General features: G+C 46.7%; 1 protein-coding gene across 1 annotated transcript; it reads left to right on the top strand.

Annotated features, from left to right (window-relative positions):
- Window positions 1-1,688: 1,688 nt before the first annotated feature.
- LOC121177675 (prolactin receptor-like) lies at window positions 1,689-22,643 on the top strand. Its single transcript, XM_041031980.1, has 9 exons — window positions 1,689-2,035; window positions 11,257-11,378; window positions 16,093-16,231; window positions 17,525-17,694; window positions 18,745-18,923; window positions 19,230-19,383; window positions 20,217-20,304; window positions 20,454-20,523; window positions 20,949-22,643. The coding sequence occupies exons 2-9, from the start codon at window positions 11,276-11,278 to the stop codon at window positions 21,633-21,635; spliced, it is 1,590 nt and encodes a 529-aa protein (XP_040887914.1). The 5' UTR covers window positions 1,689-2,035; window positions 11,257-11,275; the 3' UTR covers window positions 21,636-22,643.
- The last annotated feature ends 433 nt before the right edge of the window (window positions 22,644-23,076 follow it).

Here is a 23,076-nt window from a genome sequence, read left to right as displayed (position 1 = left end):
CCTTATGGAAAATGTCAGAAGTTGACCTGCGGTGGAGCATAGCAGCATATGGTGAACGATAAAGCAGCTGAAGGTGAAGGTTAGAACAACACTCGCCCGCTGTGTAATTTAGACAAAAGGACTTCTAGTGATTTTCCCTCCTAATCTGGGGGAAGGGATTAGATTAAATCTGTTGCATAGCGACTGTGACATCACCACCGACCCATTTCACAATGCATAATCACAAAGTGCTGCGGTTTCTCCTTTACATGGAGGACGATGCAGCTGAAGCCTCATCTGTCAGGGTCTCTGCAGGATTCACCAAACTCAATTCAAGACTTTTCAAAACCTTCTCAAACAGGAAATGAAACAGAAAGTGAATTATTCATTGAAACACGAGTGTAAAGACATTTATATATATTTCTGTTAGAACGTCTTAACACCAAGCATGCCATTCAGCCGTGAGGATTTCCATCAGTCCCATATGAACAGGACAAACTCGAAGGAGGAGGACAAAGTGGAGGAGCAGAAATCAGACCACCGTACTGACACTGAAGAGAAAGTTGTTTGCCTCACAGACACAGCAGTTGCTCAGATTTGGGAGCAGATATTGCCAAGCTCCAGGCCGCTGTGAAGGAGGCCAAAGACCAGCTGGAGGCCCAACATCAGGAGTCCAGAAAAGTCCTGCAAGCCGAGGAGCAGGACTGGGCCGAGAGGGTGGAGGAGCTGGATAAGAAGCTTAAAGAAGTGAGCAGCAACAGGCGCAGGAAGAGGAACTGGTTAGTCAGGATGTTCGTGTGCGGCTGTGGACGGGGCTGCAGATTTCATACCTTTACTCTGCTACTGCTCAGAGGGACATTTCTGTGGCAGCCGTAACTTTAAATACATCCACCTTTATATTCCAGATGTTTGAGCAGTTTCATTTCCCTCTAATCTCCTCAGATTATCCAACATTTCATTAAACTGACAAAGAAAAACAATGAGAACAACGTTCTCCCCCCTCCTTCACATCAGCTCACAGTTAACCGCCTGGTTGCTTCCGTCGCCGCATCCCGGGCTGTGGATCCGTGTGATGAATCATTCAGAGGAGGAGGATGCACTCCAGCTAATTCGAGTCATGCCTCCTCGCTCCGGGGCACTGAGCAGTCATGCTGTTCTCATTGGTAAAACATCAGCGAGGAGACAGTGAAGGAGCAGAGCGGCGTACACTCCAGGCCTCGCAGCACGGGAACCAAACAAGCCGCTCTGGACAATAATCTGATTATTGCCGTCTCTGTGGGGCAAAGCAAACACTGATCTGAGGTGACTGCTCTTTCACACGTCCTGTGAGGCAGACTGCGCTGCTGCAGGACCCAAAACGTCCGAAAACACCATCACAACATGCAGAGATGCATCCCGAAACAAACTGTACATGACCATGGGCTCTTTAAGACTTTATTGTCTGCACTGCTTTTTATAGATTGGAGTTTTTGGCCCATTAAAAGCTTCTAAGCATAAAGAATATATTCCCTGGGGGGGTCATGTGATTGGCTGAAAGATTCTCTCTTGTAAAATGAAAAGATTTCCATCAGGGCATTTAGAAAAAAGTCATTCTTGACTTGGTGTGTTTTTTACCTTTTATCATAAGACTGACTCTGGATGAATGAAGTATTTCATAATCTTGATTTTTTTTTTTTTTTTTTTTTTTTTGTTTTTGGCAGTAACGGTCTTCCATACAGCCTCCAGCCGCGCAGAGCAGTGTCGACGCAGGGGGGCGGTTCGGTTCAGAGATGGGAGGCCCGGAGCTCCAGCTGGTGTTTAGCTCATGACGCGGGATCAGGTGGAGGAAAATCTCCTTACAGAGGAGAGGGGACAGAAAAATACAGGGGAGGCAGTGAAGGCAACACTGCGCTGCCAGAGCACCAACTAACACCGCAGCGCTATCACCAGCTCCGTCACCCGGACAACAGGCGGCATCGACCGGCTACCTGTCCCGGTGTGGGTCTGTGTTTGAGGAAGCACCTTCCAGGAATCTGTGGAGCGGCAGCAGGCGGATCTCTAAGGGGTTTATTCTGAGGTAAGACGGATTCATTTCTTATAATCTGAACCGTGACCGCAGAGCGCTCGTGCACAGGTGCGCCTCATGAATTAAAAGTTGTGAATCATGTTTCCTAAATTAACGAGGGGACAAGTTAACCAGGAGCATCGCGCATGGACGGTGAATTCAGACAAAGAATAAATTAGTTAATGAATTTCCTGAGTAAACAAAGTGCAGACTGGTTTTCAGGCAGGTCGGAGCAGGTCTGAGCACCTGCGGTGGACACCTGTTGAAGACGCGTTTCAGAGGAGAAATAGGGACAATCCACATGTCCACAGCTTTTTGTTTTCTGTCTCACGTCTTTTCCGTCCTCTAACACGCTGCACAGCAGAAACCCGGAGTAAGAATGTTTGTCCTCCACCTGCTTCCCGCACCATTCACTCCGTTTTCTAAACATATTTGCTCATCTTGAGTTTTAGAGTAATCTGTGCAGGCAGAGGAAAAGCTGCTGCACAGGAGCCTTGCACAAAAATAGGATTTAACTTTGAAGTTTTGTACAGGTCCTGTCCAGAGGTGTGTTCAGGAGACTCTGGTCAATGTGCGGGAGAAAGATTAGAATCTAAACAATAAACTTCAGTGGAGTTCAGTCCAGTTTTAATAGACAGTTTAAACATATTTTCAGTCCTTCTCAGTTCATCTCCATTAAATCCTCTCATTCTGGCTCAAACCACACTCTCTGTTCGGGTCCTGCTCAGATTCCCTCTGTAAGATAAGAATGTCCAGCACTGTGCAGGATGCACCGGATTGGAGTGTTTGTTATTTCATCTGAACACTGAAAGTCTGATTTATGTTGCTGCTGCTGAACCAAATTCTGTGACTCAAAGGAGAATTTCAGCTGCACTCGTCCTGCAGATGTTTCCATGTTTCCAGCTGCTGTGGATTTTCAGATGAGCTCTCCGTGTTTGCTGGTGTGTTTGCTGGTGTCTGTGCACAGCACTAACACAGCACCTGTTGATCTGCTCAGTGTTTTTGGTCCTTTTTGGTATAACTGATCCTTTAGCATCACAGAAATCACAGCTGACCACGGAGGCTGATGTGGTTTGATCTGAATGAGGCGTGTGGTCCAGCGATGGCGGCTGCAGGAGGTTTCAACCCAAACGTTTTTCCTTTCATACATTTAATGAAAAACATTTAGTTTGACTTTGCCACCACAGATAATGTGTGTGTCACCAGAGGACAGAGGACGTTTGCCCTCCCACCCAGTGCTAACTACACTTCCTCTGTGCCCACATGTGTTGCCATAGATAAGAATTGTGAATTTGGACACACCTCGCACGCACAGAGGTAAACGAGTTGTTTTCTGTGTTGTAGTATTTTTTTACACTGTGGACCAGTTTGCTTTCTGTGGCTGGTTTTTGTGTTGCGTGTTGTAGGCGTGGATGTTTAATGACACGGCCACCCTGCTCCTCGGACTCTGCTGGACGAAGGCAGGTTGTGGAAGCCCAGGTGGTGTAGACTGACGCGTTTGATAACCAGCAGCCTTTACAGAGGATTTTGTTGTTGTTAGTGTCAGACGGTGACTGATGGGAAGTCTGACTGCAGGGACCTGCTGGTGCTGAGGTTGCTGCAGGTCTATGAATGAATGCACGGACTCTGCAGACCATTAACAGTCTGCTGTATGTAGTTTACCTTGTGAAGTTAAAGTTTAAGGCTTTGAGATGAACTCTGACCTTTCAGGCTGATGCTGTCCTTTAAATAAAGGCTTAGTCTTACTCTGTAGCACCAACCTGTTGTGTTGCCAGTGACGTGTGAACAGGATGAAGATGGAAAATGTTATTTTTAGTCCAGTACAGTTTTGGGCAGTTGAATCCAGTGTGAATGCACAGTAGCAGATTTAAAGTAGATTTAAAGATGTCGCCCAGAGAAATTCTCCGGTGCTTTATCGACCTAACAGATGGTTAAAGGAGAAAATAATTGGCAGAATAATTGTAAACAGTTGTTCGGTGCAGCCTCAGGTTAGAGCCCTGCCACGAGCAGCTGTGGGAGGGTTCGTGTGTGATGGCAGATCTCTGAGGTCTGACGGTGACGGGTCATGGAGTAAAAGGCAGTTAAAGCTCAGCACTCGTTGGTTTGCCGCCTCCATTTTGTTCAGAACTCTGGAATCCTGTTGATGAAAGCATGAAATCAGCATGTAAGGGACGAGAGAAGCAGCAAGTTTAACATTAATGTTGTACAGTACTTCCTGTCTGCTGCACAGTGGAGCGGAAAATCCATTTAAACACATACATTTAGTACTATATGACCAATCGTGTGTCATATGACCCTTAGCATCATATGTTCATTATGTGAGCAGCCCAGGCGAAGCTGCAGACGTCTTGTTTGTCTCTGCACAGGCCTGGACAAACATCATTTCATTACACTGAGACTGAGAATGCAGAAGACACTGCACATTAGTCCAAATGGTTCTGTTTTAAAGTTCTAATCCTTAAGATTTCAGTGCCGGCTGCTTTGGTGACACCTGTGGTTGCTGCTGGTAACTGCAGCATCTGGGACCAACGGGACTTATGTTTTTACATCATCTATATATCCATATATTTATCAGATATATATTGTGTCTTTGAGGTGTGGACTGTGTGAGTGTCAGTAACCCCTGGTGTTGACCCTGTGTCCAGCTTTGGTCACCTTCAGCACCTGGGTCTGTGACCTGAGTTCCTTCAGTCCTGTGCAGAGAGTCGGCGCTCAGCGGTGATGGTGTTACATTCAGAGCGAAGCATTGTCCGTGATGTTTCAGTGTCAGCATGTTCTTCATATGATAACTGTCTGTTAATCAGTAACAGGTCAGCGTGGACACAGGATTATAAAACACTGCAGTGTTTATGCCAAACATGACACGTGACTCCCTGTGGATCGAATGCTCCTGTCTGTTCAGATCTGTGTTTCCTGTCTGTGTGTGTGTGTGTGTGTGTGTGTGTGTGTGTGTGTGTGTGTGTGTGTGTGTGTGTGTGTGTGTGCGTGTGTGTGTGTGTGTGTGTGTGTGCGTGCGTGTGTGTGTTGCCTGAGGCGCTGTGTGAGCTCTGATGGGTGGATGCTCTGGCCGCTGCTGGAGTGGAGCTCCAGAGCAGCGTACATCCTTCAGATAAGACTTATCACTGCTGGGTCTGCACAGGACGGTTGAAGTCGTGGTCACAAAGTCCAACACAGTGTCTGACAGAGACGTCTCGTTGCTGTCTTATCCTCACGAGTGAAAACAGTCTGAACGTTTGCTGGAAGGAGTAGTGTGACATTGTTTGAGTGCATGGTGGTCGGCCTCACACACAGTGTGTGACAGACCACTGCTGCTTCGCCTGAACTTCAGAACAACACAGGACCAGCTCAGGCAGCTCGGGAGGTTTTTGGTTTAAGTTTGGTTCCTCAGGTGATTCTGATGAAGTGTGTTCACTGGAAACCTTTGACTTGACAACAACAAGTTCTGTTGGTCACTTCCCCGATTACGTTTCTGAACTGTGTGTTTTAGTCCTGTAGAGAGCGTGTTTGTTCTGTCGTCAGTCTGATGGGGATAATTCGCCTGCATGTCACCAGGATCCATAAACTTTCTCTCTTTTGAAGTGACTTCATTGCCATAAAGTGATTCCTGTTTGTGTGTTGGGATTTAATTGGAGCCTTTGTTGTTAAAGGTCAGAGACTGGCCTGTGGGGACGGCGCTGTGATGAAACTGCAACAGCCTTATCTCTTATTTTAAATAGCTTTTTAAATGTCTGCTCTCTCAGGGTGAATTTCTCCGTCTCCCCTGACGACTCTCAGTTGAGGACATGTGAGGACAAACAGTTTTATTAATCAGAGTTTTGCAGACATGATTCCAAGAACAGAACTTCATAGAATCATTTAATTATTTTCCAATGAATGAGTCGGTGTTGTGGTTACGTCGGAGCAGCTTCAGCTTCTGATCCCGGTGTGTCATTTAAATGAACCAAATTGTGTTGAGTTGTGTTGTGGTTTGAGCAGCTGACTCCTTCCTCCACCTGTGGCTCAGTGTGTCTCTGACTCGTCTTCAGCAGAGACTCACACACAGCGGCTCTGCCTTTCTGCAGCCGTTGTGTGTTTTTGGTTTTGTTTTGTTGTTTTGGAGTTGAGGCATCAATTGATCCAAAGCGAGAAAATAAAAGCCTGTACAGTCTGAGTCAACACACAAGAATAATAAGAAATAAATCAATAAATAAAAATTGTCTTTTTAAAAACTGTCAATCAAATAACCAGACGGCGGGTAAATAACCAGACAGATGAATTTATTGAATCACATCATGAATTCAAACAGTAAGCTTCTATTAAATCAACGAGCTGTTGATGCCAAAGATTAAAAATGGCTGACAGTGATCAGACTAGTTGCTGATTTGTACACCTGGGCACAGGTGCATGAAGCAGCACACATTCCTCCTGTCTGATTTCCACTCCCACGCTCGTCTGTAATTAGATGTGGACACACACTGATCACCTGCGGGCACGTCCTGCTCCACCTGTCTTCAGACCTGTTAATGAAAATAAGAGCAAACTAAAATATTTTCAATGATTTTTCAAGTTGCTAAGGTTTTTCACACACGGCTGTGATTTATGTTTCCACTGAAAGTGGTTAAAGATTAAATGAGATGTTTGAGGGAAGGTTCTTGTGTTCGTCTCACAGATTAGTCTGATCACAGTACACAGTAATCTGTGTGTGTGAATCGGCATGTGTGTGCGGTGCACGGCGCGGTGTGTCCTGCCGCGGCGTCTCTTGGCGTTGAGCCTCAGGAAGCAGTCGTATAGATTTCCCTGTCAGCCCGCGGGTCATCAGAAACCTTTCCAGCGGGACCTCGCTCCTTTCAGACGGCGGGGCACAGAGATGGGAATTGATCAGCCGCTGCATGGGTACGGAGCTGGTCGTCACGGCAACAGGTAAAGCAGGTGTTGTGATTGGCCGTTGAGGATCAGATAGTGAGGCAGAGTGATGCTGCGTTCACATATCAGATGAACCTTTGAGAAATGGGTCGGACGTCAGTTGTTAGAGCTGTGATGGTATTTCTACAGCTCGTTCCTGCTGATGGTCGTTGGCTCCAGCTGCTCGAGGGTTTAATCATCTTAATTAAGTTTTCTGGAAAAATCCTGAGAAACCTGGAAACACAGAGGACTTCTGGCCTTTTTATTTGTAATATTTTTTTAGTTAAACAGCTACAAGTCCATTAATGTCCTGAGATGACTCGAGTCCAGTGTCCAGTTTCCAGGAAAGTCTCCAGGACAGGACTTTGTAGTTTAGTACTAATTCATTAATTGAATTCCACAGAATTTAAATGTATTAAAACCAACTAAGCTTTGAGACCTTTGTAAGACCTGTTGAGACTCCAGCTAATGGGTTAATGACTTGATTTCTAAAATTGATAAATAGCATTTTGGAAAGTATTTAGGGTCAGAGTCACCGGAGGCTAAATCCAGCTCAGCACAACAAAGACTGACTTGTTGACACAGAGCGACTTCCTGTCCGTCCTGCGGAGACACCTAGAGACCTCCCACCACAACAGTTTTACTCGTCCAAACCTTCATAGCTTTCCAGATATTTTTCAAATTCATAAAGAATAATTGGATCAAGCTGTGACGCATGATGGTTCAGTAACTCCGAATTCATGGCCTTCAGCATTCAAATACCTTTGTCACTGGAGAGATGTGTATAGGTTGCGTTTAGGTTTTTGTGCGTCCTTCAAGAAAATGATTTCACTGAATTTTTTCAGGTTGAGAATATTTAGTTCAGAAAATGAGCAAGAATTCCTCTTTTTAACAGTAGTGCAGGTTATATAATGTTCAGAAGGCGCAGCAGTGACTAACAGGGTGGCGTTGGTTTATTTACTCATGGTTTCATCTAGTTTTGTCTGTCAGAGTTTGCATGTGGCCTAATGAAAAGAGCAAAGACTGGAGGGGAGGGTGGATTGATGTGTGCTGTGAGATGCTGTTGGTGAGTTATATAAAAAAAAAGCGTGTTAAATCTGCTGCTGAACAGCAGTGAATGGACCCGGCCGCGACGTCACCTGTTTTCAGTTTGAAATGGAAAACACACATTTTGTTTGTGAGTTTTATTGTAGTAGAGGAGGTGGAGCTGTTTGTCCTCGAGATGTTTCAGCCGTGAACTTTGAACCTGCAGCTGGACGTGGCTGTTTCTGGTGATGGAGATGAGGCTGTGTCCTTCTGTCAGCATTCAGTGTCCTGATGCTGCAGTGCGTTAGTACTGTGTGTACTGTGTGTGCACGTGGAGTGTGAGTCCTCAGCCAAGAATCCTGTGGCTGCCAAAGTCCTGAGTCTATGAAAGGATGGGATTTTCCTCTCGTACACCTTTAACGTTTTATTTTGAACCTTCGGTCTGTCCACATCAGTGCCGTGGGATGCATTGTTGGTGTTATTAGGGTTCAAGGACGTGGAGATGTACAGCTGATAAAAGGTTGCATAGATGAGCTTTCTAAGAGCACACCTGGTCACCTTTGTATCAGGAGTTAGAGTTTGGCCACGTGCTCTGTGGATTACAGGCCAACTAAAGAGTAATCACAAGTGTAAACAGTTATAATCCAGCTGGGTGTTATCTAACTTACACCCCAGTTATGGCTTTAATGACACATTAAGCTGCATGCTGAGTCATTATGGCCACAGTAAAACATCCCTCTGAGCTCAGAGCAGCGGCACACAGCCTCCTCTGTATTTCCAAAGCATGAATGAAAAGCAGTGAGTCCGAGGAGCAGTCACATGAATGCGGCCTGTGCGGAGCTTCACCCTCCGGCTGCTTAAATCATTTCTGTGTAACAGGAAATGGTGAATTAGCTAATAAGCTGGAGGAGCAGTGAAGAAGTCTGAAGGAAGTTTGCTTCTTTCATCAATAAGTCATCCTGAAGAAAACACGTGATGGCGGCCACAAGCCGCCATCACGTCTTTCAGTGGGTTGTGATTTTGGTTGGTTGTTGACCTTTGGCCTTGCGGAGCAGTCAGTTTGGCGTGAGGAGTGACGGGTGGCAGAGGTCCGAGCCGTCCTGATCTCTCTGCTGTCATCGCTTTGTGTCCGGTCGTCTTGTGCCGCTGTGTCCTGTCGGTGTGTCAGGGTGAGCTGGGGCTTCCAGATAAAACCAGGCCTTGTTTTTAATCCTCAGCTCCTGTAAGATCAGAGCAGGGATTATTCGCTGTGATTGTTGTCCCAGCGCTGGAGGATCGAGCTGCCGCTGTTTGCATGCCAGCTCAGTCGTCCTGCTCCTCATGAGTGCAGGCTTTAAAACCCCTAAGCTGCCATGTGACTTCATTACTTCCACCAGAGAGGAGTCTTTTGTGCTGATCGTTTACATAAAGCTCTTTATTGTTTTCTCATGTTGTTTTATGTCAGCTGCTCCTGTTCCTGCTCGACACAGCTGGAAACCAGCGGCTCTCAGTCCTCAAATCCTCCGCTGAAGGAAAAGCAATGAGACAGCAGAGAATTATCCGAGTGCATAATGACTCAGCCTTTACATGTATGTAGATCAGATGACAGAAGAAACATGTGATGGAAGGAAGAACATCAGGAAGAAAAGAAAGAACAGGTAAAATGAAATGAGGAAAAAAGGAGGAGGGAAAGAAAGAAATTAGGACAAAAAAATTAGGAAGGATACAGGAAAGGAGGAAGATTGAAAGGAAGGGTGAGGAAAGGATAGAAATAAGAAAAACAGAAGAAGGGAGGGATAGACTGAAGGAAAAGAGGGAGGACAGAAGATCAAAGGGAAGTAGTGAGAGAATAAATCAATAAAGGAAGGAAGAGTAGAGCAAAGGAAAGAAACAAAGGACAGATGGAAAGAGAGAAGAAGAGGAGGAAGCTGCCGGCTGCAGATGGTGGACAGAGAGATAACCACAGCTCAGACTGAATCATGGGAGATCGAGGGTAAAGACACTCGATCAATCAGATCAACAAATTAAATGAGTTAATCAGGGATTTTTCTGCTCACATTCAGCCGGCGGAGTGTGTGAGACCGTCAGGACGGGACGCTGACATGTCACACAGGTGATATAAGCCCCTGATCTGAGCTCATGCTTTTTATCTGATGCTCTTAATGAGAGACTTAAAACACCTGAGGATCAGAGGATCAGTGCCACGCTGTGCGATGGACAGCAGCTGCAGTCAGCTGTGTGTGTCCTCGCTCAGGTGTGCAGTCCTCTGATGAGACACGACGTTCATCCACCATGCAAGGCTGCGTCTCCAACTTCAGGGCTTCAGGACTGAACTTGGCATCAGTTACGTGAACGGATCCATAATGTAATTGATTCTTTGTTCAGATATTTCCAGGGACGTTTTCTCACTTCAGTCTTATTGAACACAGCTGCACTGATCTGGGTTCACATCTGTCCCCATCACCGGGCCGAGAGACACGGAGAGACTTTAAAATAACCAAAACAAAAAAAGAGAAACTAACACTTGTATGACTGTGGATTGTGGAACAGCGGATCCTAACGTGTGTCCCTGACTCTCTGAGCTCTGGCCTGACGTGCTGCACATGCTCAGTAGCCTCTGACGGAGTAGTTCAGTGGACTAAGCTGATTAGTTTAATGAGCTTTCAACAGAACCTTAAAGCCCACAGATCTGAGTCTGATGAGCAGGAGACTAATTCATGTTGAGGGACCTGCTCTGTCCCACTTCACATACTCATGCTGTACAGTCTGTGCTGGACACTTCCACACTGACTGTCATGGTATACTGTCCGATAAATCAGCTGGCTCATAGGAACATAATCAGATCTTAGCTGAATGAAATGTATTAGACTGATCCAGCTTCAGCACGGTCATCAATCACTCACTGACTCACACACACACACACACACTCACACACACACACACTCACACACACACACACATGCTCACGTTTACCACCTGCAGCTTTATGTGATGTACACACCAGTGCTTTCATATCATTGTCCTCCATTTTAAAATGCTTTAGGTTAGAATCAGAGACACAGTTCACATTTAAACACAGATGTCATGGTTCTAAATAACAGTTTATTCATGTTGGTGCTGTCAGACATGGACCTGGTGGTGCTATTTCTTCTGTGGGAGGAGGTTGAATTATTCTCTCTGTCCACTTATCTTTGGGTCACATGTCCCTGCTGGTGGACTTCATCACATGGAGACCAGACTTTCCCACAATGAGCAAAGCACTGTGGGATCATGCGGTGTTGTGGGGGGGGTTTCTGGGCCTGGAGCTCATGTGTTCATGTTGTTTGTTTGTTTGTTTGTGTTGACAGGTTGACAGGAAGCGGCAGGATGCTGTGGCTGCTGCTCTGTCTGCTTCCTCTGGTGGGCTGCAGCCGGATCATCGCTCAGGACGTCACTTCCAAAGAAAAACACAGCTACGGCGAGTCTGAAGGTGCGAATCTTACTTTTTACTTCATGTTCCAGTGAAACCCTCCAGATCTGTGCACAGAATCACAGCGTGGCATCTGCTCTTTTTAGGACACTTGTGTAGAAGTTTTTGAAGAAGCTGCAGGAATTTCTTTTTCCCGCCTTTCCATCTTTACAGTTTAGTCTCGATCCATCAGCTGATTGATTAGCAGCTTCCGAGCTGATTAAATTAGCTGATTGTATTCTCATGATGCCTGAAATGAAAATCAAATCACCAACTCCAGATGTTTTTGCTGAGCTTTAAACCTCTGACCCTGCATCATGTTTGGCTGAACCTGGACCAGGTTTTTGTTTCTCTGGTGACAAACGTACAGTTTTAACTTTAGTTTGTTTCAGCAAGAGAATTGGATGAAATGCTGAAAGTGTAATTAGGCAGTAGTTCTGTGATCCTGACAGCGTTTGGACTCAGGGCGGGACATTGATTTTTGTCTGAATACAGCAGATTGTTAAAATCAAGAAATGATGATAAAAAGCATGAATGACCTTATCAGCATCAGCACGAGGAGGGAAGGACCTGACGCTCAGTTGAATGCACAGCTCATGTGACTCGAGTTTCTGTGGAGTTGACATTTACTGACAGGAGGACAAACGTCTGGTGTCGGTCGTTTCATGAGCTGCTGACTTCATTACATTTAACGTTGGACTAAAAAAAGCTTCAGTGTTTACAAGATAAACGAGTTCACGTCTTTAAATAATCCAAAGGTAACAGCGAGCTCTCTGATGTTCGGTGGATGGATGCACAGCTTTGACTTTGGCCTTCATGTTGGGCTGGGTTTAAAGAAACCAGCAGCAGCTGTCAGACCTTTGTGGGCTGTTTGAACGTTTATCTGCTGATTCCTCTCTCGTCCATGATTTCAGCTGGTTTGAGTCAGTTTGCAGCCTCTCGGCATCATCACAGGTACATGCATGGGCCCTGTGAGCGCTTCATTAACATACAATCAGAATGAATCTGCAGATTTGCATGGTGGTAAGCTCGGGCGGGAAATATGGTGCTGCATAATTAACCCTGGTTGTTGTTGTTGCCACAGAAACGACACGTTCAAGGGTCATTTTCTTGCAGCAGCTCAAGTCAGTAAATTTCACTTAAATTTTAAGGCCATATAGGAGAGTGACAGAGTTGTTCAGTGCTAACACGGTGTCTGTTTTACAGCGTTTAGCATCACTTTCCTCCAGAGCTCGCTTCCACCTCTGTCTGCTGCCTGTGTGTGTGTGTGTGTGTGTGTTTTTCTTCCAAATGTTATTTATGCTTTTGATAATGAAAACAGTTGATGTTCATTTTGACAAATGTCACAACGACTGAGCTCGTTGGTTCGATGCCCTCGGTCTAAGCGCCAGTAATTGGCTTCCAGTTAGTCAGTGTGGCCGGGCACATTATTTCAGGTCCAGATGTCTCTCTGTCTGTCTCTGTTTTGACATCAAGCGTCTGTAGCTGCTTGTTTCATAAGCGCTTCGTCCTCCCGACTCCACAAATTGCAGAGCTGCAACTGTCTGAGCTGCGCAGCAGGAGTTACACAGAACACAAATTTAATACATCCCAGAGTTTATGTCAGCGAATGTCAGCGTCAGTGAAACGCAGCCTCAGTCTGCAGCAGCAGCATCAGGTGACTGTTCATCTCATTTCATAAGTTAAAGAAATAAAATAGATCTCAAAGCATAATACAGTTAGGCCGTCAGTAAAAGCCTGAGATTTAAAGCTTTTCAAGGGAAAACTGGGCCTGAGCACAGGACACAGAGACGAGGAGACAGACTGATGCAGCTTCCATGTCTGAACAGTTCAAATGAAGCTGCAGCTGCGTAGAAACAGGACCTGCCAACACTCAGTGGACACATCAGGATCAGGCTCAGGCTCAGGCTCAGGCTCAGGCTCAGGATCAGGCTCAGGATCAGGCTCAGGCTCAGGCTCAGGCTCAGGCTCAGGCTCAGGATCAGGCTCAGGCTCAGGATCAGGATCAGGCTCAGGATCAGGCTCAGGCTCAGGCTCAGGCTCAGGATCAGGCTCAGGATCAGGCTCAGGCTCAGGCTCAGGATCAGGCTCAGGATCAGGCTCAGGATCAGGATCAGGCTCAGGATCAGGCTCAGGATCAGGATCAGGATCAGGATCAGGATCAGGCTCAGGCTCAGGCTCAGGCTCAGGATCAGGATCAGGATCAGGCTCAGGATCAGGATCAGGCTCAGGATCAGGCTCAGGATCAGGCTCAGGCTCAGGCTCAGGATCAGGCTCAGGATCAGGCTCAGGCTCAGGCTCAGGATCAGGCTCAGGATCAGGCTGAAGGGCTGAAGCATGTAAAAACAGCTTATTTAACAGGATGAAAATATCCTTCCTCTTACATGATTAATGTCAGACTAATGCTCCCTCCTGTTACATTATGTCCACACGGAGCCTTAATGCAGTTAAACCTCACATGAATTCCCCGTTAAAGATAAAGTCCATGTTACAGGAGCTGAACAGCACCTGCAGTGAATCTGCTGCACTCGGGCCAATCTGATTTACTGCAGCTATAAATGTGTCCAGCTTTATTTGTGGCCAGCTTGTGTCCTTTCTTGCATTATTTCTGAGAAGCGGAGGCTGTGGACTGGAAGGTCCCTGCAGTGCAGCTCGCTGAGCCTCTTACTGCAAACACAACAGGCCTTTGTTCCCCTGCTGCCCTCGGTCTGCAGCTCCATGCATTCTCTGATGGATTACTGCTGGACTCCCGCTGCTATGATCTGCAGCAGGCACATGATGTCTTGCTGCTTTAATGGTTTTTTCCTTACATGATAAGCAGGACATAAAGTCTTTGTAGTGGCGTGTGTGTAACATGAGATGTTACACGCCTCAGAGAGGAGGAAGAGCTGGCACTGGGAGGGTGTTTGCTCAGATGTCATGGACACTGTTCGTCTTTACTGGTCAGCTGATGGTGGAGCTGACAGAGGACGCTGCAGTTACGTGGAAATCAGGTGCAACAAACCAGAACAAAAGAACAACACTGAAAATGGCTGATGGACGGATGAATAGACAGTGTAGTAGAAGAGAAAGAAAAAAGTCCACTCGCCTTTTTTTAATCTTTAAATGTGTAGGTAGTTATGTTTATGTGCTTGCCCACTGCCGCCCAGCGATGCTGTAATCAGACTGCTGAGTGAAGCGACAGGGCTTTAGTTCTGATACAAACCTGAATAAACAGAGGAGTCAGAGCACTTACATTTAATCCACAGTCCCAGATAAGAGGTTTCAGATAGTTCTGTGTTCAGCAGCAGGTCCACACACACAGTTCAAATCCATCAGCTCACACTTTGTAGGGGAATTTGTCTTTCTGCCTTCTGGTTTCAGTCTTGAATAAAGCCTGTGTGTTTCAGGGACCAGCCTCCACATCTAATGATGTGTTTGTGTCTTTTTTTCTTCTGAACACTGTCGGTCTGTGGCAGCTCTGTTCTTACTTCCTGCTGTTTTCAGACGCCGATCAATTTTCCACTGCTGCTCTAAATCACAGTCATAGGACCAACAGTCCGTCAAACAGAGATGGAACAGATAATGGAGTGTGTGTGTGTGTGTGTGTGTGTGTGTGTGTGTGTGTGTGTGTGTGTGTGTGTGTGTGTGTGTGTGTGTGTGTGTGTGTGTGTGTGTGTGTGTGTGTGCGTGTGTGTGTGTGCATGTGTGTGTGTGTGTGCATGTGTGTGTGTGTGTGTGTGTGTGTGTGTGTGTGTGTGTGTGTGTGTGCATGTGTGTGTGTGCGTGTGTGTGTGCGTGTGCGTGTGTTTAGAAACAGATGAAATTAGGAGATTGATTTTGTGGGAGTGAGAGAGTGATGACAGCTGGGTAATTGATTTTCTCCCCCTGCAGTTCCACATACCTGTGTTCACACACTGTGACTGAATGGCCATTTTGTTTCCTCTCCTTTATCCAGACTGTCATTTCTTTCTCATTCAGCTTTTTCTTTTTTTTTTTTTTGTTTAGGGCAAAGACTTGATTTTTCCCGCATAAAAAATTTCACAAATGTGGACTCAGAGTCGAACACAGTGTCCTGATCCAAGTCCTGATGGACTAAGATCAAGGAGACAAGCCTCTTGTCCAGGTCTGTCCATCGTTGTTGGTGTGCAGCTCACTGAGCCTGTGCAGAATCCACAGGGTGAACGGAGGATTGACTGGTGTCACTGTGGAACAATAAGAAATGCTGCTGTTGTGTCTGTTAGCAGAAGCATTCGTAAAGACGGGGACGTGCAGATGCAGTGAGCTGCAGTTTGAAATGTGTTTCTGGAAACTCCACAGCAGCAGCAGCTGTCTGTGCTTTCTCTCTGCACTCAGCTCGTTCTTATGTCCTGACCTCCACAGGCTGAAGCTGTTGTGAGTCAGTTGCTGCTGTGTGCGCACGAGAAGACACAGAGATTCAGTTTCTCCAAAGTAAGAGAACACTGGATTTACAGGGTAAGAGTCGCCAGGCAGCGCAAAAACCGGTGTGAACTCTGCAGAGACGCAGCCTCACTCACACAGATGTGGAGACGGTCCCTCAGTAAAGACAGAAGGTCACAGCTTTAACATGTCCAGTGTGTGAGAGACAAACAAAAAGCCCACGTCTCACCTGTCTATGAACTCGCACATGCATGACAACACCTGTTACTATTCAGTGCTGTCGCCATGGTGCCTCTGCAGGCGCGTCCGTGACGATGGGCGAGCTCGCGCTGACTCACCTTTGTCGTTTTCACAGATGAAGTTGCCGTGACAACAAGGCCTCACATCTACTTCTGCCGCTCGCCCAACATGGAGGACTTCACCTGCTGGTGGCATCCACTGGACAACCTGACAGACGCAGCCGAGGTCACCTACGTCCTCACCTACTCCAAAGAGTACGTCCATCACACGCTAAACACATGATGAACTCATAACATGCTACTGTGCATTAAACCACAGAACATACGTACAGTCTGTGACAGTTTGGTTTGAACTGCTGAATAATAGAAACCTGCATGACGTGTTAGAGGCTGTTGACCTTGCTGCTGCTGCTTTAATGCTGCGTCTCATCATCTTTTCACATTTAACCTCTTCAAACGCAGCGTCCCACCTGTGAGACGCGTGGCTTTGGTACTTCAGGTGTGTTTTGGTCTGAACCGGACTCAGTCTTCACACGACTGATTCACTGAATCAGAAAAGACAGCCCCACATCAAAGGTCCACCAAAGGTTCTGGGTCACATGATTCTGCCTTTTATATCTGCTTCACTTCAGTGTGAAGCTTTTAATGCGTCAATATTTCAGAGCAGCTGTGAAACGCTGAACGCAGCCTCACATGGCCTCACATGGCCTCAGACAGACTCCAGCCTGCCCACATGGCGCACACAGTGAAGAAACTGCTCCCGGTAATCAGGACAAATTGGATTGTGCCTTTGACCCAACACGGCATCATCGTACACAGCTCCATCGACTGTTGTCGTCTTCTCCTGCAGCGCTTTGTGTGTTTCCAACCACAAATGTAAATCTGAGCTTGTGTCAGTGCTGTGCCTGACAGTTTGTGGCTTTTCTTTATCTAAATTATTAAATTAGATTATAATATGAAGAAGTATTTGCTTCAGCATTTAGACTAAATGTGCAGTACATTAAACGAATAAACCAATCAGTACAGTCAGGAAATGGGACCTGACGGGACCTGAACCCGGGAAGGCTGGTCCCACATCTGCTGCAGGGTCATGTGACAAACACATTAACTTTACTACAAAATCCCTGATGGAGCCGAGCTGTGGAGGTGAGGTGATAAAAGCAGGGCCTGCCCTCAGGGCCGTCCTGTCACTGAGCGTTTCGCTGCAGTGGGGAAATTTTCACAAATGATCTGTAATTAGATCAACACAAACCGGGCGACACACAAAGTGTCCAGGCATCAGGTCACAGTCCACATGTAAACCAACATGAAGCTCATTCAGTTCATCCATCCATCCATCCATCCATCCATCCATCTATCCATCCATCCATCCATCCATCAGTGAAATCAGAAGCTTTGCAGCAACACAGTGAAAGATTAAAAGCATTTCAGCAGCAGCAGCTTCACAGGAAATGATAGAGATAAAGATCAGAAACTTAAGTCCTGGATCCAAACTGGAAATATCTTCACAGGTGGTGGTTCATCAGACGATCTCTGTTCTGTTCACAGTAAAGGTCTCAGACATGAATGTCCAGACTACGTGACTGCCGGCCCCAACAGCTGCCACTTCGACAGCAGCCACACGTCCATATGGAAGATCTACTGTATGAACGTGACCGCCGTCACCGCTCATAAGAACTACACCTCCCAGGAGCACTGCCTGGACGTGGCAGACATAGGTGAGGACAGATGGGGATGTGTAAAGAAATTCAGTAAGTTAGTGTTTGTTTATATTGAAACCAGACATGGAGCGAGACTGTATGATGTATTTCTTAGCAGTGTCATAGCCAGAGGAAGGCTGATTCAGTGAGTAGGTTCAGTGGAAGCTTGAAAACATGCTCGGTCAAACAGCAGAGCACCCAGACAGGTGACCTGGAGTCAAAGCAGCAGGTCAAGCGTAGAATGATTAATGTGAAAATGTGAAATGCCTTCAGGCCTGGTGCCTTTAATTCATTCTGCCTCTGGAGAGGAGGTAAGTTTGGATGAAGAGCACTGAATTTACTCACTCTGACAAAGGCTCCACATCCCAGACCTCCACAGATCCTCCGAGAAGTCAGAGGGAAAGAGGCTGCATTCAGAATCCTGCTGTTTTTCAGTTTCCTTCAGTATCGCAGGGATCCAGGGAGAGTGGTCTGCACATCCACTGGTTCACTGCAAATAGGACAGGACAAACATGCAAACAAACATCAGGCTAAAAAAAGACAAGGCTCAAAAGTACTGACCTGTGGAAGAAAAAGAAATGTGCAGGTGGTGTCGCGTTTGAGTCACGTTCAGTAAAATTGAATCAAAAGTCAAAGACTTCTTACGTTTGCTGCCATGAGCTTTAGAAAGAGGCAGGTTTAGTGGTTTCCCTGAAGAGGATTAGCTTTGTTTATGTGATTTAGTTGAGATTGAAGAAAAGATTTGTTTTATGTTTATTCCTCTTTACATGATCATTTATTTAAGGGCTACAGTACTTCACAGAAGTTCTTTGTTTGTGATATAATGTCCTGTTTTCCTGTTGGTCCATGTGGACAAGGAATTTACAGTCGCAACAACAGGGTTGCGTGTGGGTCCATGTGATCACCGTGGTCTTTTGTTGGTCTCAGAGGTCAGAGACAGGGACACTTTAATGTCATGCTGCTGATGTGACGTCCATCTGCATGGTACAGTACAAACGTGTCTCACTGGGAAAGAAAAAAGCAGCTCAGTAATTTCTCAATGTGTGTGTGTGTGTGTGTCGTCCACAGTTCAGACTGAAGCTCCGGCCAACCTGACCTACACGCTGACAGATGCCGGCGGGGATGAAATGGGCCACAGAGCGCTGCTGTCCTGGACGTACCCGGTTCCCTCAGACCTGAAGCACGGCTGGATCACGCTGGTGTACGAGCTGCAGTACAGACGCGTTACTGAGCCCGACAACTGGAAGGTACAGGAAGGAAGTAATGGCCTCTGTGTACTGCTGTGTGTCCAGATGTTAACATGTCATCAGTGATGAAATGAACTCAGGAGTCGAAAGGTAAAAGATTCTTATCTGTGCTTTAAGGGGCTTTTATGATTCAGGTGAGGAAAAGAAGAAGGAACCAAATTTAAAACATGAAGAAAAGAACAAACACTGACTAAATTCTCTCAGACTTTTTAGATATTGTCTAAAAGTCAAAGTGTCATGAAGCTGAAAACATGGTGGACGTTCTCACCTCTGCAGCAGATGCATTTATCTCTGTGTTGTCGGCAGGTGAAACACCCTCTGCGTGAGCCCCACGTGGAGCTGCTCGGCCTCCCTGTCGGCGACTACGTGATCAGAGTTCGCTGCCGCTCGCACAACTACGGCCTGTGGAGCAAATGGAGCTCCACGCTGTTAATGAGCATCCCCGCCAGACCGCCGGCAGGTACGCCGACACACAGGGTTTCCATGACAACAGCGAGGCGGCAGCAGTTAGCTTTTGCTGTAGTGATGGCAGTAGTCATTTTATTATTTATTATATTATTCATTTTAATAATTAGTGACAGTTTGGAAACAGCTGAAGGTTCAGTGAACCTGACAACGTGTTGAGCCAATCAGCAGCCTCCAGGAAGAAACGTCCGGGACAGTGTGCAAAAAAAAAGAAAAGAGCTTTGTGGCAGATTTAGCTGCTGGTCTGAGCACAGGGAACGTTACTTCCTGCTGATGAAACCTCTGGTCGCTGCGCACGCAGACAGACGTCTTTTATTCTTCCATTCTCCTTTTAAACTTTTGTGTGTGATTTTATCTTTCTGTTGTTTTTGGGTCATGTCCCAAGCTGATAAACTTTTGGACTAAGATTTCATGAAAGCTTAGGCTTTTCACCAATAAGGTTTTGAAAGGTTCCCTGTACAAATAAATCCCAGGATTTCAGTGCCGGGAGTCTGAGTCCTGCAGACTCATGTTTGTTTAGAGTATGGACAAGCAGGTAATCAGAAATCTGTGAAAAAGGAAATTCAGTTTAGGAGAGTTTGGACAGAAGAAAAGTGAGCGGCGTGTTTTCATCCAGTCAGACGCAGGAGGGAGGAAACGAGGCCTGGTTAAACCTGGAAAGGCGTCTGAGTCTTTCCAGGTCCCAATTACAGAAGCTAAGCTGTTCTCCTGAAAGTGCTGAGCGTGGAGGAGAGGGGAGGGGAGGAGAGGGGAGGAGAGGAGAGGGGAGGAGAGGGGAGGGGAGGAGAGGGGAGGCGCTGTAATGAAATGTCCTCTGGTTGAACATAGGTAAACTGCTGGTGCTGATCCTGGTGATGGGCGTGGGCGTCGTGGCTCTGCTGGTCATCGCCTTTGGTGTAATTCCACAGAGCAAAAGGTAAGAAGACACACGCCGTCACGTCCTCTCAGTTCAAATGTCCTCTGTCTCCCACAGTGACACTGAGCTTTTATTCAGTCAGTGGATGGACATGTTGTGTGTTTGTGTGCTGCCTTTTCCAACTTCCTCTCTTTGTGTTTCCACCTTAGATTAAAAGAGTACTTCCTGCCACCAATCCCCAAGCCGCGCATCATCGGCATCGACCCTCTGCACCTGAAGGTAAGACCAGAGGGTAACTGGGCAGGTTCTGGGGCAGATTCTCCCAAATGAACCTGTAGTGTAGTGTGAAAGGAAGCAGAGACCTCAGTCTGCCGCGCTGATCCCGCCTCCTCAGCCATGATGTCACCCACACGCTTAGTTTTTTGCTTTTGTTTCCATCTTTTCTTGTATAAAACATTCTTTTCTTCTCTCCTCCCTCCTTTTTGTTTGCTCTCTTGCTTCTTGCGTCCTTTTCCTTTTCCCTCCTTTCTCTCCTTACCCTTTTACTTCTCTTCCTGCCCTTTTCTTCCTTTTTCTTCACTTTATATTTTTGCTCTCCTGTCTGCCTCCTCTTCAAACCTCTCTGTCTTCTTCTTCTTTTTTGTCCTCCCTTCTTCTCTTTCTGTTTCTGGCTCTTGTTATTCCTCCCACCTTTTCTCTTCCAGAAGGGAAACCTGGATGAAATCAACCGTCACTTCAGTAACTTCCACAGCTACAGATCTCCGAGCTACACAGAGGAAGTCTGGGACCAGGTCAGCTCCGATGACGTGTATCTCACCACGCCAAAGGACTGCAGCGTCCCGGCCGACCCCACGGACAGGGAGAAGGACGCCTTAATGGTTCCATGTGACCTGACGCCTGTAGCCGCCCATCATCAGCTTACAACCCAAAGCCTGACATCGTACGTGCAGAGCGTGTCGCCCTACTGCTCCTCCCCTCCGGAGGCCTTCACCCCGTTGCTGGATGTGCCCTCCCTGTGGCCGAGGCCTGAGATTATGTCGCTGCCGGGGACGGACTACAGCGTGATGGGACATCCTAACTCTGTCCCTGCTCCTGATGCGACCGCTGTTACCACCAGTTGCTCGCCACAGGATTTCTACACCTGCGTCCAGCTCATGAATGAAAGCGGCGAAGTGCATCTGGTGCCGTGCTTGCCGCCACCATACTGCCGGGAGTTCCCGCCTTTGCCGGGGGTCGATTTAGACGCAGGTGAAAAAGATGAGAAGAAGAAGAAGAAACTAGCCGACTACCAAGCCAGGAAGAACAGGAATGAGCGGAAAGACGGCGGCGACGCTGAGAGGAGCGGAGCAGCCGTCCCTCTCCTGCCTGCTGCTGTTGACAACAAGGGCTGAGTGACAGGAAGCACATCCACAGTAGCACAGTCACACTCTGGAAACTGTCGCCATGTGCGAAGAGAGAGTCTGCTGTGATCTGCGGGACGTCAGCCTCCTTAGCTTGCAAATGTCCAGACCTCTCACTGAAAACAAGCCAACAAACAGATGCTGTTTCTGAGGACAAAACACACACACACACACACACACTACAAACTCTTCAAATCACCATTTGTGGTGCAGTAACAAGCGTTGTATTTAGGTGACCGACACGTTTTCCTTTGCAAATGTTCCTCTGCACCGTAACTCGTTTGTGTCTCTGGCGTCTCTGCTCACCTGTCCTGCTGCAGTTATTCTTTAGGGGACCAAACCTGCTGCTGTTAGAGCTTCAATGTAAAAATCCAGTTTCAGGTGAACGAAGCCTGAAGAGCAAAAATCAAAATCCAAACTGAAGCACTCCACGCAGTCTGTCAGACCTGATGGAAGCTGCCTCCTGTAAACTCCCACATCACCACGTGCTGCTTCTCCCAAACCGTGGTCGTCTCTGCAGAGCTTCACTTTCAGGGTTGTTTGTCTTTCTCAGGAAAAAGAAATCAAAGTGCAGTGTCACTGGATGTTTCAGGTCTGTTAGAGAGAGATTAACTTCTGGGTACCTTCAGCATTCAGACCCCGTTTCTCCGTTAGTGTGTTTACATTCATTAATATTCCAGAACTATTATCCTTACCTCGCTGTAGCTGGGATATGGCCTCTCACACAGGACAATCAGCTTCTTTTGTGTAACCACATAGAGAAACCTTCAGGCTTTGTGCTGTGTGGAATGTACCGGTGATGGAGACAGTGCTTGTGCTGTCCAACAAACCCCACAGGGTTTTCATGTTCAGGAAATGGGTTTATTCCACTGTGCATGCGATGGTACTCACACGTGCCGGCTCATTATGGGGATATCTGATTATCCTGAACATGAAAGGAATATTAATCTGCGTGTGTCTCACTCTGAATCTGTCTCATTATCGTGTCTCTGGCGTCATCCTTCAGCCTGTCTGATGTTTGGATGGGGTGGGGGGGGTTTGTAGTAGGTTTGTAGTCCAGTGTGTTGGTGTTCAACAGATTTTTTCCAAAAATATAACGTGTTTAAAGACGTCAGGAACCAGCGAGGGGTAACCTTCACACCCTCAGGAAGACGGAAGCTGTGAATTCAATGACCTGTGTGTTCATCGTACTCAGGAGGTTTAACAGTGCTCCATCACACTGGTCTAACACACTGTGTTGTTTCCTGAACTCTCCAAACTGGACTCTTATTTATTTCCCAGTGAACATACGAAGAGTTTGGCTCCTAAACGAGGCAGGAGTCACCAGCCCCTCTCTGACCATTACTTAGACAGTGTGATATATTTTTTATACCATAGGTGGCTTCAGTCCTGTCTGACAAATGTGCCACTATTACACACAGTGTTTTGTATA

Source organism: Toxotes jaculatrix, chromosome 24, assembly GCF_017976425.1.
Source record: "Toxotes jaculatrix isolate fToxJac2 chromosome 24, fToxJac2.pri, whole genome shotgun sequence".
Taxonomy (NCBI): Eukaryota; Metazoa; Chordata; class Actinopteri; family Toxotidae; genus Toxotes; species Toxotes jaculatrix.
Note: the sequence above shows the minus strand (reverse complement) of the source record. Positions and strands in the feature narration are given on the sequence as shown.

Bases quoted from the DNA above. Each gene is read 5' to 3' on its own strand.
- LOC121177675 (XM_041031980.1), top strand. From the start codon at position 11,276: ATGCTGTGGCTGCTGCTCTGTCTGCTTCCTCTGGTGGGCTGCAGCCGG. The intron at 17,695-18,744 runs GTGAGGACAGAT...TGTCGTCCACAG, and splicing joins CCTGGACGTGGCAGACATAG to TTCAGACTGAAGCTCCGGCC. The intron at 20,305-20,453 runs GTAAGAAGACAC...TTTCCACCTTAG, and splicing joins GTAATTCCACAGAGCAAAAG to ATTAAAAGAGTACTTCCTGC.